Raw genomic sequence first — 19,417 nt, 5'->3', positions numbered from 1 at the left:
AAAAGGACGCATGGCACCTGCTGTCTGCAAAAGAGAACCCTGAAGCAAAACAGTGTCCTAAACTTAATTCTTTAAAAAAAAACTATTTTCCAGACAATCAACCTCTCTGTCCTGATGATTCCAGCATAAAATGTGACTCAGAATGAAATTTGACTATTTCCAAATATATTGCCCATCTTCCTTTTTCAGAACTCATGCAATTCAGATTGAAAAAGTCACGGTAACCTTGTCCAGTGATCCAAAGTAGTGCTATTCATTCTCTTTTTAATGGCTTCTAAGTTTCAGAAAAACAATACAAATACAATAGCAGAGATGGAAGGGACCTTGGAAGTCTTCTAGTCCAACCCCTTGCCTAGGCAGGAAACCCTATACCGTTTCAGACAAATGGCTATCCAACATCTTCTTAAAGACTTCCAGTGTTGGGGCATTCACAACTTCTGGAGGCAAGCTGTTCCACTGATTAAGTGTTCTAACTGTCAGGAAGTTTCTCCTCAGTTCTAGGCTGGATCTCTCCTTGATTAGTTTCCACCCATTGCTTCTTGTTCTGCCCTCAGGTGCCTTGGAAAATAGTTTGACTCCCTCTTCTTTGTGGCAACCCCTGAGATATTGGAACACTGCTATCATGTCTCCCCTAGTCCTTATTTTCATTAAAATAGACATACCCAGTTCCTGCAACCGTTCTTCATATGTTTTAGCCTCCAGTCCCCTAATCATCTTTGTTGCTCTTCTCTGCACTCTTTCTAGAGTCTCCACATTTTTTCTACATTATGGCGACCAAAACTGAATGCAGTATTCCAAGTGGGGCCTTACCAAGGCATTATATTATATAACAATTGTGCTTTTTCTTTTTCTTGTGTGTCCAATCACACTTGGCCAATAAAGAATTCTATTCTACTCAGAAAGGGAAGTTCCACATCCACATAAATATTGAGGATACATCAAGGTATTACATAATTACCACCTCTTGATAATAACAGTTTGATTGGTGAAGGACAACTGGGAGTGCTCCTTTGTCACAGAACTCTCAAAAGCTTCTGGCAATTAGGATCTCACCATAAGTACTTTTTGCCAGCCTACAAGTTCTTAGCCCTGTGATCTAAGGCTGTCTTTTAGTCTGCACTACAAGCCTGCTAGGCGTTATTGATGACTGTAAGACCAACCTGGTCCAGCGAGTGCCAGAAAAACCTGTTTCATTTGCTGATTTTGTCTCTTAAGATGAAAGTTTAAACTGGCTTGCTTTTTCTGCCTTTTACTCAGTCCTTTCTGCCTTGATGTCTACCTTGTCCCAATGGTGCAACTGCCTCTGGAATTGGCTAACCACTTTAACTATAGTTTGTTTGACCTAGTACAAGACTCTAGCACAAAGCCAGCTTTTTAGGAGCTTTTTATTCCCCTAATACCCTAGACTGTTGTTGCAGCCAAAAGGAAAACATAAGTAATCACCTGTGGATTGTAAGTGCTTCAAAGTGAATACTGTAAAAGATAATCGCCAGTTTTGATCATGAATGAAACCGGTTTTCAAAAACAAAGATCTTTCACAACCTTTGGCTCGCGTACTTATAATCAATAGAGTCTAATGGTATGTATTTGTACTAAGCAATACTCACACAGAACCATATGAATACGTGTGATTTAGGTATCCTGACATCGAGCATATTAATTAATTAATCTTGCTTAATTAAACTCTTCCCGTAATGCCCAGGCACTGAGTCATCTAAGCTACCAATGAGACATCTCCCAAAGTTTTCAGAATTCTTAGAAAGGGAGGAAATGAATATGTTTTGAATTGATTAGAAAGAAAGAGGCAAAGTTTAATCACAGAATTTTTTTTCTTCCTGTTTTAATATTTTTGAAAAACAGGCATTATCCTTTGTATTAAATAGTGCCCCAGAAAAGAAGACAAAAGGTTTAGTTACTATTCCTGCAAGCATAAAATGATTTAATTTATGGTGCTACTTTATTGCACCCAACCCTTCTAGTTAATGTCATATAATTATAAGTCTTACTCATTTTGTATTGCAAACAAACACACATTTTTATTGTTGGCTGAGTAAAGTAAATTGAAACAGAACAAAGAAAACTCTAGATAGCAGAATCTAACCTGAAAAAAATATGATATTCAATTTTTAACCCTATAGCATTCAGTACCCTATTACAGCAGAATCTAACCTGAAAAAAATATGATATTCAATTTTTAACCCTATAGCATTCAGTACCCTATTACAGTACTTTAGGATAATTTAAATTATAACTAAAGATCCAACATGAGTCAAGGGAATTTTGAATTGAGTAGACTTTTTGAGTTTTACTGCAATAATATTGTCCTTTTATGAAATCTAAAATTGTTCTTGTTCTTAAAATAAATTCTTTAAATGGAATTTTCCATTACCATAAAATAAATGATAAAGACAACTTTAGATAAGATAAGGTATGGCATTGGAAATAACATGGGCTTATGGGTTAAAAGGAGGATAAATATAACTTTTCTGTAAGTAATGACATGTGATAAACTGCTCAAAACAAAAACATTGATGTAAGGAATAAGACAAGAAAATTAATTTTTAATCTAATTGCCCTTCTAAATAGAGTCGCCTTGACAAGATGGGTGGCATAGAAGTCTAATAATAAATTTAAATAAATAAAATAAATAAATAAAGTGATTAAGAGAGCTAAAGGGAACTAGTACTAAAAACAAGAACAGAGAATTTTTTCCTCAAAACTTTGCTCTTAAAAATAGAATAGCTATTTAAACAAAGCAAAGGTTATCATTAAAACTAGTGGCCGAATGAGCTGTAAGAAAAGAAAAATAGTTCTTCAATGTTCATATGTTAGAAAATGGAAAAAAGACTGAAAGATGGAAACAGCACATAGTAATCAAATTTCTACTTGACCGCAAGGAAAGTTTCTCCCCCTCAGTACTTATTACCAGAGTTGCTGATGTTGTGAGGGAACTGAGTCTCAAATTAGGACGTTTGTAGAATCTTGAGATATAATTTATTCAGTTAAATTGTGTTAATCTGCAAAAGTGCTACTTTTTCTAATCCTCTCTGGATGGTTGTGAGGAAAAAATGGTGTTATTTATGAATGAGAGGGCAGGCCTGAGCACAAATCGCACAGTTATGGTCTCGGTTATTGGTTCAGGTCCTGGATCTAGTCCAGCTGTGCCAAAATAAAGTGAATCTATAGATTGTACTATAATCTATAATACTGCATATTCAAATCCATGTATTGTTCCAAAAACTATTCATATGTTCTGTATCTGGAATAGGTTGGGGCATTATGGTGCAAGATATGGATGATACTGTACTTCTCTTGCTTGACAAGGAAAAAAAAACAGAAAATTTACAGAATTTACAGAATAACACAGTTGAAACGGACTTTGGAGGTCTTCTAGTCCAACCCCCTGCTTAGGCTGGAAACCCTACACCACTTCAGATAAATGGTTATCCAACATCTTCTTAAAAACTTCTAGTGTTGGAGCATTCACAACTTGTTCCACTGATTAACTGTTCTGTCAGGAAATTTCTCCTCAGTTCTAAGTTGCTTCTCTCCTTGATTAGTTTCTACCCATTGCTTCTTGTCCTACCCTCAGGTGCTTTGGAGAATAGTTTGACTCGCTCTTCTTGGTGGAAGCCACTGAGATATTGGAGTACTGCTGTCATATCACCCCTAATCCTTCTTTTTATCAAACTAGACATACCCAGTTCCTGCAACCGTTCTTCATATGTTTTAGCCTCCAGTCCTCTAATGATCTTTGCTGCTCTTCTCTGCACTTTCTAGAGTCTCCACATCTTTTTGACATCGTGGAGACGAAAATGGGATGCAGTAATCCAAGTGTGGCTTTTCAAGGCCTTATAAAGTGGTATCAACATTTTATAATGTTAATAAATGAAAAGAATGGAGAAAGTTGCCTTAGGGCCAGAAGGCTAATTTTTTAATCCATTCATTCATAGTTTCATTTATATTGTGCCCTGCTCCCAGAATATCAAGGCAGGATTACTCCCTGCCTTGCAATATTAAGTACAAAACAACTAGCCTAGTAATTGCATTAATGTACATTAGATTTGTATCATATGATCCCCCCATCCTCCCTTCAGCAAATGATGGTATATACCTGCATGCTTCCTCCAACCTGGGAACTGAAGGACTCGTTTTATTTAGGGGTGAATTGAAGGCCTTCCCCAGTTTCACAACCTCTTTTATAGGCTGCAGAAAGGACACAGATGGGAAAATTTCTTTCCATGCCCAGTCTCATTTCATTAAAAATATCAGACAGTACAGCATTTGGCTCAGCCCTATTATGAAAATAAACGTATGAACTTTGGGGGGAAAAATGTGTTTTATTGTCTCACCTGTTGCTATGTCTACAGCTTTATTGCTGGCTGGTGAGGATAGCTTTAAATGATTTTAAATTACTCTGGAAGGTTATTGAAAAGCATAATAAAAATCTTTAATTATCTAGCCAGTTCCTAGTTGTGTTCATTAAATAATAAATTATCGGCCCCAGTTACAATTTAAAAAAAATAATTGCCATGTATAGGTAGTCTTCAAGTTATGACCACAATTGAGCCCAACATTTCTGTTGCTAAGCAAGACATTTGTTAAGTGAGTTTTGCCCCATTTTTCGACCTTTATAGCCACATTTTTTTAAGTGAACCACTGCAGTTGTTAAGTTAGTGACATAGTTGTTAAGTGAATCTGGCTTCCCCATTGACTTTGCTTGTTAGAAGTCGCAAAAGAATGTGCATACTGTACGTCGGGGTGTCCAAACTTGGGAACTTTAAGACTTGTGGACTTCAACTCCCAGAATTCCCCAGCCAGCATGGCTGGCTGGGGAATTCTGGGAGTTGAAGTCCACAAGTCTTAAAGTTCCCAAGTTTGGACACCCCTGCTGTACGTGAAGATAGCAGCAGGACTTTTTGGTGCCCTGCGGCCAGCAGCTGGCTGAAAAAGAAGCCTCTCAGCTGTCTATTTGACAGCTGGCAGCCTGACCACCGCTGCTCCCACCAGCTGGGTAGACAAAGGGAGTGGGCGGCGGCTGTGGCCTCGGTCTGGCGCGAGCTGTGGGCCTGGCCTGAGGAGGTGGGGAGCGGCTCGCCTGGGTAGCTGCTGTGACAGCCGTGTGAGGAGCACCCCTTCTCGCCTCTGATGGGCCTTCCCCGTGGTTGTAGCAGGAGCACCTCGCTCCTGCTGGTGCGTTTAGCTGGGCCATCGGGCCTGCTGGGTCCCATCTGTGAAATCCCACCCCATGGTGCCCAGACCTGGATTTCGGCGACTAACGGGAGTGTCCCCTCCCCCCAAAAGTGTCAAAAAGTCCTAAACATTTTCACCAACGGTTTGGTGGGCGTGGCTTGTGGGGTCAAGTGACTACGTGTGCATGAGTGATGTCAAGTTGGCCATGCCCATGCCGTCATATGCCCCCACCTAGCCAAGGCCACCAAATTGGTGGCAAATTTTTTTGAAACCCACCACTGCTGAAAACCTTTCTAAGTGAAGGCCTCATAAATGGATTGGCTTCTATCTGGCATAAAATATTAATTTAAAAAATGGACTGAATAGATATGAAATACAGACCAAGTGAACATGTTTTGCTCTGATGCATCTTTTCCCATCTTTGAAACAGCAATATGAATCACCTTCTGGGATGAGATCCCGATATTATGAAAGTACAATTCCCAGCAATATTACTTTTGGACTATTATAATTCAGTCCAGTTTAGGGGGCCATGAACTCCTTAACTCTGATTTAGAGCATGTTGCCTATGATTGGGCTATCCTATCATGAAGTGTGATGGATCAGGGAGAGAGGCATTCTTCTGTTGAAATATGGGTAACTGAAGTTGAAGAGATCTAGCATAGCCTTAGAATTGGGCTGAAATGGGAAGTGAATAAAGTCTCTTTTGGTTGGGTGGCTCTTGTGGGAGTGCTAGATTCATAACCCTGAAACTGGCAGGCTGAGTTCTCCAGAAATTTCCTAACTCAAAACAATACATGTAATATTGCAAGAACATTTCCAGAAACAATATATATGCATTGCCCCCTGTGAATCACTGGAAATTCTGATGATGTAAACTACTGAAGTATTCTCATAAATATATTTCTGTAGAGGAAAATCCTTATTAGTTTCCAAAGGCCTCTGTTTTATCTTTCTGGATGGATAATTTAGCCTAATTAGGCTAAAAATGCTGCAAACATTTGTCTGGAAACATAACAAGTTGCCTGCTCAAAAACAAGCCTCACGGAATTCAGTTCAACTTATTCCCAGAAGCTTAAATAAAAATTATAACACAAAGGTCTTAAGAAGGGAATAAAGAGCAACTTTGAGAAAGCAGGACAAACACATTCCAAAATGGCTTGGGTAAACAAAACATTAGAGTGGCAATGACAGCTGAGACAGATTTATAATACTAATTTTGTTTTGATTTAATGTTTAATTGATTTACACTATTTCATAATGTAATCATTCAAGTGATTAGAACAGATGAGGACTATTAGGCATTTAAATAAGCTATTAACAAATATTAATAATAATAATTAGTAGGTGCCTTGGGTGAAATTCCAAAACATCTGGAGCATTGCTTGAATACCATCAGCATTGACAACATTACCATCAATCAATTGTGAAAAGCAGCTTTACCTGGAGTAGCTTATACCCTATGAGGATATCTTTAACATCATCAGATAGCATCACCTGCCTATCCCAGGTCCTTGGAAAGGACTTGATAGGTGGATAATAATAATAATAATAATAATAATAATAATAATAATAATAATAATAATAATAATAATAATAATAATAAAATTGAATTTATTAGCCGCTCCCTTTCCAGGCAGGACTCGGGGCGGCGTACAATGGAACATATAGAACATAACACATGTGTACAAACACATAAACATACATATATACAAAGACATACATGCACGGAGGAGGTAACAAATTACAACATTTAGACAATTAAAAATCACCATTAACATACCCCAATAGTAAAAACCCAATGTACAATTAAAATTTAAAATTTAAAAAAGACAGTCAGGAGGAATAGGAAAAATTACGGTTGAGCCAGGCCAGATAATTGAAAGAGGTGGGTCTTCAACTGTACACGGAAGGAGCGGAGATCGGAAGTAATCCTGATGTCACGGGGGAGGTCATTCCACAGGGCTGGGCCCATCACAGAGAAGGCTCTGCTCCTGGGTGTCGCCCCCCGACACTGTTTGGCGGACGGCACCCGGAGAAGTCCCTCTCTGTGTGAGCGAATTGGTCGTAGGGATGTGTGGGGCAGGATGCGATCCTGCATGTAACTAGGTCCTGTGCCATGAAGCGCTTTAAAGATCATAATCAAAACCTTGAAACGCACTCGGTAGACCACAGGAAGCCAGTGCAGCTCGCGCAGGAGAGGTGTTACAGGGGAGTATCTAGTCCTCCCCATAATCACCCGCGCGGCCGCATTCTGGACCAACTGTAGTCTCCGAGTGCATCTCAAGGGAAGCCCCATGTAGACAGCATTGCAGTAGTCCAGGCGAGACGTCACTAGCGCATGGGTGACTGTGCGTAGGGCATCCCGGTCAAATAAGGGGCGCAATTGGCGCATCAGGCGGACCTGATGGAACGCCCCCTTTGCCACGGCTGTTACATGGTCATCCATGGACAGCCGGGCATCTAGGAGGACGCCCAAATTGCGCACCTGTTCCATGGGGGCTAGTTGCACGCCCCCAATGGCCAGAGATGGAAGCACCTGGTTGAACCGGGGGGCCGGAAGCCACAGCCACTCCGTCTTGGAAGGGTTGAGTTTTAGTCGGTTGCCATCCATCCAGACCCGTACGGCCTCCAAACACCGGGACATCATTTCGACGGCCTCATTGGGGTGGTTCGGGGTGGAAATGTATAGCTGAGTATCATCAGCATACAGATGATATCCCACCCCAAAACCACGGATGATCTCGCCCAGCGGTTTCATGTATGTGTTGAACAGGAGAGGCGAGAGCACCGATCCCTGTGGCACTCCACATGTGAGTGACCTCCGGGTCGAACTCTGCTCCCCTGCCAACACACGTTGCGTCCGGTCAGAGAGGTAGGAGCCAAACCACCGTAAAACGGTGCCCCTGACTCCCAGCCCCTCTAGCCGGTGCAACAGGATACCATGGTCGATGGTATCGAACGCCGCCGAGAGATCTAATAGGACCAGGATAGAGGAACAACCCCTATCTCTGGCCCTCCAAAACCTTGCTTAACTAATTGCTTTGTGTTTTGATAACGAATGTCAATGTGTCTGGACCTAGAACCTGTAAAATGTGACTCAGAAATATAAACAACAGATACATTATCTTCCATCACGGTGATTGGTCGAATTGGACGTGTCCAGATATCTGTGATCAAAGCATCAAACCACGTTAGAGAATTACAAGCATCGGAAACACAAGCATATTCAGCTTCAGTAGATGAACATGAAACAAAACTCTGTTTTCTCACTTGCCAGTAAACAGGACAACCATTTAGGAACATCATGTAACCAGAAGCGCTTTTGCGTGACTTCTTGTCGCTCGGAATCAACAAAAAGGCCAATTTCAGTCTAAACATCTGGCTGATTATATACCCAATCAAATACTTTCACAATAGAGCAAAATTTATATGTCATTTCAGAAAACAAAGTGAAAATATTTTGTTCCAGAATGAAATTTATTTTGCTCCCAGACAAGCACAATCCAAAGTGCACTGAAGATGTCTCCTCGAATGGCGATGAAACATTCGCACCCAAATCGCCAAGCTCGGAGCTCAAACCAACATACAGTATGTTACATACATACATACCAGTGGTGGGTTCCGGATCCCGTTGCAACCAGTACAGTGCAATGGGGCCGGGCGTTCACGACATGCACGCATGCAGCACGCACGCAATGTGAACATGCGTACTTACTGCCCGCGATGCCCTACGACGCTCCAGCTGCTTGGCGGAATGTTGTGCAGGCGCCATACGCTCCGTACGCGGAAGCCCCAATCGGTTCAAATACTGGTAAGGAGGGCGGGTGGGCCCTCCAGAGCACTATATCAGAACGGTACCTGGTGCTCCCAGCAGGCACCAGTACCCCTGTACCAGGGCGCACTGGACCTATCCCACCACTGATACATACAGACATACATAGAAAATTTGAGGATAAAGACTAACATATCGTTGGCAAAACTCCACAAGGAAAAGACTCTTTTATATTTTATAATAGAGGTATAGGAGGGGGGCATTGCAGCTAAGCTTCCCATGATCAGAGCTAATTCCTTCCCACCACAGTTGCATCAGCTTGAGCAATGAGGGGGCAGGAAGAACCTCTGCCTGCTAGTGAAAAGTCCCCAGATTTAGATGAAAAGACTTGCAAAAGCCCCTGTCTTTAAAATATAAGTTTTTAAAAAATGAACAACTTGTATTTGGACATAACGTGTTACTGGCTTTCTTATTGCACAGAAGTATTAATGGCCTCGGAAGCCCACTACAAATTTGTTCATTAAAATAAATTATTGGGGGGGGGGGGGTAGCAAAAGAAGAGTTTTTGTAGATTCAAACAAGCATCCCCTTGTTATCACTATTGTTTTCCTCCTGATTCTTTTCATTCAAAGGATTTGGTACTAAGGAGAAAATTACTATTTTGTCTCAGAGGCCACCTCCAAAGAACAAAACTAGGAATTACAGACACCACCTGTCTTGCTCTGTCTTGTTTTTGGTATAGTTCTTGTTTTTCATGAGATAATATTCGTGGCACTACATGATTTGCATTTGACTTTTCCAGCTTTAACATAATTTGACCTGATAAGAGTCTAGACCAGTGTTTCTCAAACTTGGCGACTTTAAGTCCTGTGGACTTCAACTCCCAGAATGCCCCAGCCAGCTAATTCTGGGAGTTGAAGTCCACAGGACTTAAAGTCGCCAAGTTTGAGAAACACTGGTCTAGACCAGGGGTGTCCAGGGGAATTCTGGGAGTTGAAGTCCACAGGACTTAAAGTCGCCAAGTTTGAGAAACACTGGTCTAGACCAGGGGTGTCCAGGGGAATTCTGGGAGTAGAAGTCCACAAATCTTAAAGTTCCCAAGTTTGGACACCCCTGGTCTAGACATTCTTTTAAAGAAGGCATTGGTAGCCCCTCCATAAACCCTGAGTACCATTCTTATCAGATTATTGAGATCTCCTAAGTCCTAAGAGAATACCAAGGTCTCATGAAATATATAGATTTCAATAGTTCCATGAAATTTCCATCATTTTGTTATGCATATTATTTTCCTTTTGAAGATTTGCACACAACCTTTTGGGAGTACAAAGCGTATGTTTAAAGCCACATCATCCCTAAAGTTAAAGAAGGGTGGTAGTGTGGTTCAGTTACACAATTATTCTCTTAACAAGATATGTGTCACCTTTTGTTAAATAGGGAGGAGCAAAGATGATGACATGATTCCCCAATTTCATCTCTATAAACATAAAATATAACTCCTCTTGGTAGCACTTTGGAGCAACTATTCATAAGCTACAATAAGGAATCACAGACAAATGGAGGCAGGGCAGTGGTGGGTTCCGGATCCCGGTGCAACCGGTATGGTGCAACGGGGCCCAGCATCCACCACATGAACACGCGCAGCGCTTGCACAAACACATGCAGCACGAGTATGCGTCCTTACCTCTTGCAATGCCTCCGCAAGCCTCCACGACGCTCCAGCTGCTCAGCGGAGCATCGTACAGGCGCCATGCGCATGCACGGAAGCGCCAAAGAGCTCAAATACAGGTAAGGAGCTCGGGCGGGTGGGCCCTCCAAAGCACCCTACCGGAACGGTACCCGGTGCTTTGGGAAGACACCAATACACCCGTACTGGGGTGTACCGCCTACAACCCACCACTGAGGCAGGGGATTACGAACCTATCAGGACAAAAGTTCATCTGGAGAAACCTTTTTAAAAATGGCCTGTTATTTCAGGGACACATAGAACAGAACCTTTGTTCAACTCCATTGCCGTCATCTTACAGAATATATTTCTTCAGAAATGGAAACTGGTCCCAGCATTCTCTACTTTTGCCCAGCCAAGCGTACTTAACTATGTTGGCTAAATAGGATGGGACCAAGGGTGGGTTGCTGCCGGCATTACTCCAGGTTCGGCTTGCTTCGTGTGCATGCGCAGTTGCCCATAAATAGGTCTGTGCATGCTCAGAACACTAAAAAATGGGTGAGGGGGGAAATGCCATGCCGACCAGGGAACTGGTTTGGAGGCATAGCAGGTCTGGGTCACTGCCGGTTCTAGTGACCCAGGCTGGCAAACCACTATCAGTTTGGCCGAACCAGTCTGAACCAGTAGGAACCCACCTCTGGATGGGACTAGTTAAACTTAGGTGGAGATTACCAGGAAATATCAGGGTTGTGAAATAGACTGGAAAATAGAAAACAACAGCAAATTGTTTTCCTTATTGTGGCCAACAACACTATATGGATATTTTTATGATGATACTAGGAATTAAGGCCAAGTTGGAGATTTTACCATTATTTTTACTCCCCATCCAGCTAAGATATGTCTCTTTTCTAGGGTTTTAAAAGATTCTATTTTTGCATTTCTACCACATTGGTTTTTCTCTTATATGTGTGCATTGAGTTAAAATCTAATCTGGCTTCAGTGTTTTCATGCCTGTCTTACAAAGCACATTAAGTAGAGGAAACTACTACAAACAAAAATAAAAATTAGGATATACATACAGCTTTCAAGATTGTCACGGCATCTTCCTGGAGCCATGTTGGGTAGGCAATTTCATCATTGAGGATAGCTTCAAATAGGTCGTCCTCGTTTTCCGCTTCAAATGGAGCATGGCCACAAAGCATCTCATACAGGAGCACCCCCATCGCCCACCAGTCAACCTCAGGACCATAAAGCATCTCCTGCAAAATCTGCAATTAAAGAAAAGGGTAGAAATCATTAATGCTCTTCTGAGCCTTTACTATTCTTCACCTGATAACTGCTTTGTTACCTTACGACTTGTATTATGTGTCAAATACAATAGATAAACATTTCATATTGACTCAGGGACAATTTTATCCCAAGGTTGCAAAATATATATAGATATATTTTACTGTTGCCTAGCCTTCATTTGATAAATGCAGCATGAAGCAATGACATATTGTATCAAAGAGTCATTACAACTCTAATTTTCACAGGAAGAATTTTTATATCACTTAATTTTCAGAGAAGTCAATTCATGGGACATCAGATATAAGGAAATCAAGAAGTATATGAATGTGTGGGCCAAAAGAGAAAGAGACACATTATAAGGATCAGAAAACCGATTTCAAAATCAGAAAACATACTGACCCAGTGTATAATTTGAGATAACCAAACATCAAAGTGTATTGTTTAAGATTAATATGCTAATATACATATATATTATTTCCAGTGGGCAATCACCTATTCTGCACTGCATTATTACTGTGTTTGCCTGTTCCCATACCCAAAGAGATTTAGTTCCACTTATAAATGTGAAAAACAATTCCTTTATGGTACGTCATCATAAGTTGGCCATGTATGGGCTATCTACTCAGATGTACAGGAGTACTCCCATCAGAGGTGGCATTCTGCCGGTTTGGACCGTTTCGGCCAAACCAATAGTGGAAATCGTGGCTGGCCCCGCCCACCCACCCCGGCTCTATGGCATCCATTCAGGCACTGTTTTTAGCCAAAGCGCATGCGCGGAAGGCTGAGCAACATGTGCGGACATGGCATGTACGAGCAAAGTGTGAATGCAAGCGCTCTCACATTTGCGAACTGGTAGGGAAGGTAAGTGAATACCACTCCTGACTCCCATGAGTACATCATCTGTTCTACATACGTATAAGGCATAAGCACGGACATATAGGTTCATGCAAACATATATCCAAATGCTTTACAGAGCAATTTTCAGGACAAGTTGATGATAAGTGTACAAATTCTTCAGATATTTTCTTATGTTAAATATTTTATTTTACCAACCAAGCCAAGCAGATTTTAAAGAGATATTTGTTTGTTAGGACTCCATTAATATGATGGAAATTTGGGGTTTAAAACCCATTAAAAGAAAATGGAAAACTTTCCTGTACCTCTGGAGCAATGTAGTCAGGGGTTCCACAGAATGTTGCGGTAGCGATCCCATCATGGATTCCTTCTTTGCACATTCCAAAATCTGCCAGCTTGCAGTGGCCTTCATGATCCAGCAGCACATTATCCAGTTTCAGATCTCTGTAAAAGTTATTGTTGTTATCACATCAGTTTGTCAGTGGTAAACTGAGGCAGAACCAACTAAAATGAATCAACAAATCCAAGATCAACACCATCATAGATCACACCAATCACAGCTGCTTAGTTCATAGAAAGGTTTCAAACACAATGTTACTATATAAATATTTCCCCATGTGCTGAAGTTACACAAATGTTATGGAAATTCAACAGAAAATGGAAATTACTGCCAATATAGAAAAACCAACAATCTCAGTATTCTAAATGAAAGTACACTAGAGAAATATACCAAACTTGAATCCATTATAGCATAGTCATATAGTTAGAGGGACCTTGTAGACTATCAAATCCATCCAAATCTGAATAAACCATAATCAGAAAAACTAGAAACCCTAATCCACTATCCTACCATTCACTAGAATTCTTGCTGATTTCTCTCTTCCCTATATTATTCAAACAAAGCTTGAAAAGCCTGAGCTTCATACAATATTAGAAAATTAAAAGTAAATAAAGATAACATAATGACAGCAATTGGACATCCTTGCTGATTTCTCTAAATCCTGCAATAGTATTTTGTAAAGAGAATTTTATCTTAAGCTAAGCTAAGTAATAATTTTCAAAAAGGAAATATATCCGAATGAACAGAAAAATATAAGTAATACTGAGTTGAAATCAAAAATTAAGCAGGAAAATTCAAAATAAAAAGTGATGTTAAGATACGAAATAAGAGATTGTAAGATGGAAACAACATTACAGAAAGGATGTCAGAATAATAAAGGGAAAAAGTTAATATTAAAGAACTAATAAGAAAAAAGAAATGAACATTTTTAGAAAGAAGTAATGAAGAACCAGTTGACCTCAAAGGAAACCTAAGATAGTTGTCAGGTGTGCCTCATTCAGTATCCAAGAAAGAAAACCCCCGACTCCATTTGAATAGAGATAAAGATACTTTTACTGGACATGAAATGAAAACAGCTAAAGAAAAGCAAGATCTGAAGCAAAAAGGTGCGAACGTGTACATATCAAACTATGGCAGCCGATAGCAAGCAAACAAAGTAGAGGCTGACAATAGTGAAGTATAAATTAATGCCAGAAGGCATATAGACATGTTAAAATGACCCTTCATGTTTCCCTTCCTTTTAGCATAAATGTGAAGTTCTAAATATTTTTTCTTGAATTATATGCTAGAGATATATCATTTTATAAAAATTCACTTTTAGGTTGTAACATAATGTAAAACTCAATCCCTTTAACCACATATTTTCCCACTGTCCATTAGTATATTGTGTCCAAAGTTTTACTGGACAAAGTTGTGCCCATTTTATCATACAGTCTTTCTTTCATTTGTTCACCTTCTGTTTATGGTTAAAGTTTACACATTTTACAATTACATGTTCATTATTTGTCCATAGTTCAATTTCAAATTGTGTTTTCTGCTGCTTAATTTCAAGTGTCCCATTGCATACCTTAAATCTTTCTCTTAACAGTACATATGAAAACCATTGTAAATTAAATCCCTCTACAATAGCTTGTTATTTTGATCTTGGTTTTTCCATGTTCCTGTCTAAAGGCATTTTCAGGCACAATCTGGATTTATATCTGTTCCATATCCTCAATAAGGCACTTCTAAATCTACATTGATCTTAACTTTATCATACCATAGAAAACCATGTCATCCAAACCTCAGATCATATTCTTCTAATTCTAAAATTCTTTTATTTCTCAGCAAACCCAATTTCAGATTAGGTAATTCCAATATTCTCCCTCCTTGGCATATGGTAATATTTTATAGTTTTACTCCTTGCTATACAAATGTAGATATATCTTTCTGCCATTGTTTAAATCATGAGTCCTCAGACTCAGGACCATGGCCGGGTACTGAACCTACATTTGCACAATTTCTGGTCCACAGAGCCGGAAACAAAATACTAACTTTGCTAAATAGTACATCAGTTGTCAGAATAGTTATTGTTTGAAACAAAAACATCATCTTGGCAAAACATTTTTATCACATAAATTCTCTCTTAACATTGATAATGTAATTTATCCCATGTTAACATGTCCTTTTTAATTTCATTCCATATCTTAACATAATTATTTTTGTGTACTATACAATTCATATTAGTCATTGTAATACAGAAGTATTTTAAGTTTTTTTCAATATTAAAACCATTTTTTTCATTTGCTTTTCGATGTTCACATTGTTTGTTAACATCTTTTGTTTTTTTAAATTTTAAATCCAGCTAATACCACAAAGTCTGATAGTTTTTCCATCAATATTTCTATTCCTTAAGAATAGAATAGAATAGAACAGAATAACAGAGTTGGAAGGGACCTTGGAGGTCTTCTAGTTCAATCCCCTGCTTAGGCTGGAAACCCTACACCAGACAAATAGTTATCCAACATCTTCTTAAAAACTTCCAGTGTTGGAGCATTCACAACTTCTGGAGTCAAGTTGTTCCTCTGGTTAATTGTTCTAACTGTCAGGAAATTTCTCCTCAGTTCTAGGTTGCTTCTCTCCTTGATTAGTTTCCATCCATTGCTTCTTCTTCTGCCCTCAGGTGCTTTGGAGAATAGTTTGACTCCCTCTTCTTTGTGGCAACCCCTGGGATATCGGAACAATGCTATCATGTCTCCCCTAGTCCTTCTTTTCATTAAACTAGACATACCCAGTTCCTGCAACCGTTCTTCGTATGTTTTAGTCTCCAGTCCCCTAATCATCTTTGTTGCTCTTCTCTGCACTCTTTCTAGAGTCTCCACATCTTTTCTACATTGTGGCGACCAAAACTGAATCCTTCCCGAGGATCTTCCAAAATTATCACCAAGTCATCAGGAAATCCTCATGATTTTAAAGTTTCTCTTTCAATCTTCAGTCCAGCAATTATGTCATCTTGTCTTGTCCCATACTTCATTTTTAATAATAATGTTATTAAAATTTACATATATAAAGATATTAAGGTAACATAAAATATGGAAAATATAGAAAGTTTTACAGAAGCATTTTCCATATATGTCTATGTTATATGTTTCTACATATATTTTTAATAGAAAGTAGAAATCAGATTTATCATTTAAGAATTATTTTATGGGGAATACAGCAGACATATTGGAACCCATCTGTAATCTGGAAGGCATGATTTGATTTCTATAAACCTTCAGTAGTATGGTTTTTACTTATTCTTGGCTAAGATGGGAAGTCATCTGAACAAATGTATAATTTAGACTCATGTAACATCATGATGCATTGCTAAATCACAAATAAGACATATATTTCCATTTGCTCAGCAATTCCATGATGGTGAAACAATTAAAGAGATCAAGTCTAAGAGCTCTCAGGTCTAAGGACTGTTAACCAAAAGGACACAAGAAATGCTTTGTTGGATTTGATTAGGCTCTCCTTGTCATAAACAGTCATGGTTCTGTTGTGGCCCAGCAGCAGCCAGCTGAGCTGTTGGTGCTCTGACAGCGCTGACCATTATGGACTGCTCTGGAGGATGAGGAAGACTCTGGAGAGTGTTTGGAGTCAGAGCAGGGACTAGAGAGGCCTGTTGGCCACCAGGTGGCATCTGAGTCAGGGAGCAGTGAGGAGGAACAGAGGGAGGTTGTCCATGATGTGCGTGCGCGTAGAGCTGAGAGGAGAAGGGAGCAGCTGTGGAGAAGACGCCATAGAAGGAAATAGGGACAGCTGGTTACGGTTGTGGCCCCTCCCAAAGAGTTTATATGTGGAGCGACGGGAGGGGAATCTTTGCAGGAAACAACAGTCCATTTTACTAGCCGTTGAGAAAGCATTCCGTAAGTCTAATCTTGGTTCTTGAAGATAGCGTTCTAGTCTCCTAGCCAAGGGGTGGCTTTATCTCTGTAATTAGTCGTGGCAGACAGCCAAGCCTGTATCTGCATATTCATTAGAATCACGGGACAGAACAGGTTCAGATGCCTCCTAATCCAAAGTACATTGTCTCTGTGTATCTAAACTCTGATTAAGCCCAATTGAGAGCCATTTTAGTATAGTGGTTATTGCACCGAGCTAGAAACTGGGAGAGGATGAGTTCTACTTTAAAGTCAGCTGAGCGACCTTGGGACAGTCACCCTTTCTCAGCTGTAAAAAGAAGGCGGTAATAGCAAACCACTTCTGAAAAACCTTGCCAAGAAAAACTAGTCCAGGCAATCATAAGAAGTCAAAAATTAACTCAAAGAGACCAAAAAAGCCCAATCAAACAACTTAAAAGTAAACATAATAGAGGTGTAACAGAATATGCCTGTTGAGCCAGAAATGGATAGAAATAATTATTTGCCTCTTGTAATACTGGAATCCCAGGAATAGCCTAGGAAATAGATGGAAGTTCTAGGTTTCAGGCTTAGTTCTCAAGCTAGGTCTTGGAATCCAATTCAATCCCTGCCCAACTAAACTCTGGAACACTGTTGTCAGTCAATAGAGACTAAGAAGTAGCAGCATGTAAATTGCAAGAAATCAGTTCAGGCCTGTATCATGGGCATTATTTTCTTTCCTTCATCATACAGTGGTGGGGGTGGGGGGGGAGATGAAAGAAAAAAGTGTGTCTGAAAGCAAAAGTAGCATCAGAGATAATAGGTATCCTGATCCATTTGGGACACTGGGTTTGCCACATTCATGGTTCCATTCGCAAGAAAATGTGGCCACTGGTCCTCAATAATGCTGAACTAAACAGGCCAGTCGTCTCTAATGGCTGAAATAAAGATGGGACAATATCATAGACATAATTTCTCTCTCTTTATTAGTAGCAACTAATGTGAAGCCTACAGATTCAGAGACAATGTAGCTCTGAAAGCCAGTTGTTGAAGGATGGCTATTCCCCACTTAAGGACATCTATGGGTTGGCCATGATTGGAAATGTGATATATTTGAACTCCAATATAGATTTTGGTATTATTCTTTTAATCTGAATTGAATGGATACTTTTGGGATTCAGACAGTGAGCATCTTGTCCAGAATACTAGGATATGAAAAAGAAACCAATTAGTGGTCATCCCTCTTGTACAGCTCTATTTCTCTCAAATGTGTGGATTCTGTGTTCTCCACAGTATTGTTTGGACCAGAGGAAAGAATGGCATTCTATCTTCCTTGAAAACCACAGGCACCAAGTGTTTAAGTTCAGGGAGCTGAATTAAATAGGGTTGGCTTTGCTGGTTCAGTGTCCTAAACTCATCCAGGGAAAGAGGCTTGTTGGTAGGTAATTTGAGAGCTAATTTTGGATACACTGAATATTCTAAATTCCAGGTCACTGGAAAAAAATTGCTAAGTGGTCTCAAGGAATCTAGTCAGCCTGAGTCATCTGGAAAAAAAACCCTGAAAAAAGGATAACTGCTCAGTATTACTGGACAAAATTCTGGTAATGTAATTTTCCAAGGCAGTTCCATTTATCGGAACAGCAAAGAAAATGCAGCCTTTGAGGAGTGTTTGCTGCAAATATTCTGACATACTGAACAAATCAGGAGTGAATCTGTGCTTTGTAAATAGTGAATATCCAGGAAGCAAAATTACTTCTACAATAAAATGAATTGATGCACATTTATCCTGCTGCCAGAGTATTATGGAAAGGATAAGGAGGAAAATTTGCGGCTTCTATAAAAGGTTCTGCTTAAGGTATTAAGCCAAATCTTTGTGCATTATAACGAGATGTAATGGATAAAGTGGAACATAAAATTATCTTATAGTCTCTCCTATGTTCTTCTCAGATTCTACTCAAAAAGATTCACCTAGACATCTCTGTAATTAGAGACCAATGAAGCTTCATTGCTTTTTTCAAATCAAGAATTCTCAAAATCACAAGTTTATCCTAATCCTTTTGTTTAACCGAGATTCCACATATGTATCTGGCCATAGTAAGTGCTAAAAACAGGTTCTCTCTGTCTGAGTGTAGTCCCTGACCAACTATGCATATTAAACTGAAATTCACTGCCTACCTTAGGAGAAATTCTAAAATTGATGTGTTTATACTATATTGCAATATTAGATTTATTTCAGCTGTCATTCATTGAAAAGCATCCTGAAAAGATGGACAAGAGCACACCACAGAACAAACCTGTTTCTGTGGGGAATCTATCCTTTCCACTCTGTCACTTTCCAACAAGCAGAGAAACACATCGCATTAAGAGAAAAATGACGGGAGGAAAATAAAGAAATACTATTCAGTGAAAGGGTCTCTTTCTTTCAATTTCTTCAA

General features: G+C 39.7%; 1 protein-coding gene across 1 annotated transcript in view; it reads right to left on the bottom strand.

Moving 5' to 3' along the window:
* Positions 1 to 19,417, bottom strand: part of PRKCH (protein kinase C eta) — a 111,891-nt gene that overhangs the window by 7,008 nt on the left and 85,466 nt on the right. The window contains exons 11-12 of the mRNA XM_081939951.1: positions 13,082 to 13,220; positions 11,711 to 11,899 (exon numbers count right to left, since the gene is read on the bottom strand). Of these exons, the coding sequence (XP_081796077.1) occupies positions 11,711 to 11,899; positions 13,082 to 13,220 (328 nt within the window). The remainder of the gene's footprint in view (positions 1 to 11,710; positions 11,900 to 13,081; positions 13,221 to 19,417) is intronic.

This window comes from Natrix helvetica, assembly GCF_964273705.1.
Source record: "Natrix helvetica genome assembly, chromosome: 1".
NCBI lineage: Eukaryota > Metazoa > Chordata > Lepidosauria > Squamata > Natricidae > Natrix > Natrix helvetica.
Note: the sequence above shows the minus strand (reverse complement) of the source record. Positions and strands in the feature narration are given on the sequence as shown.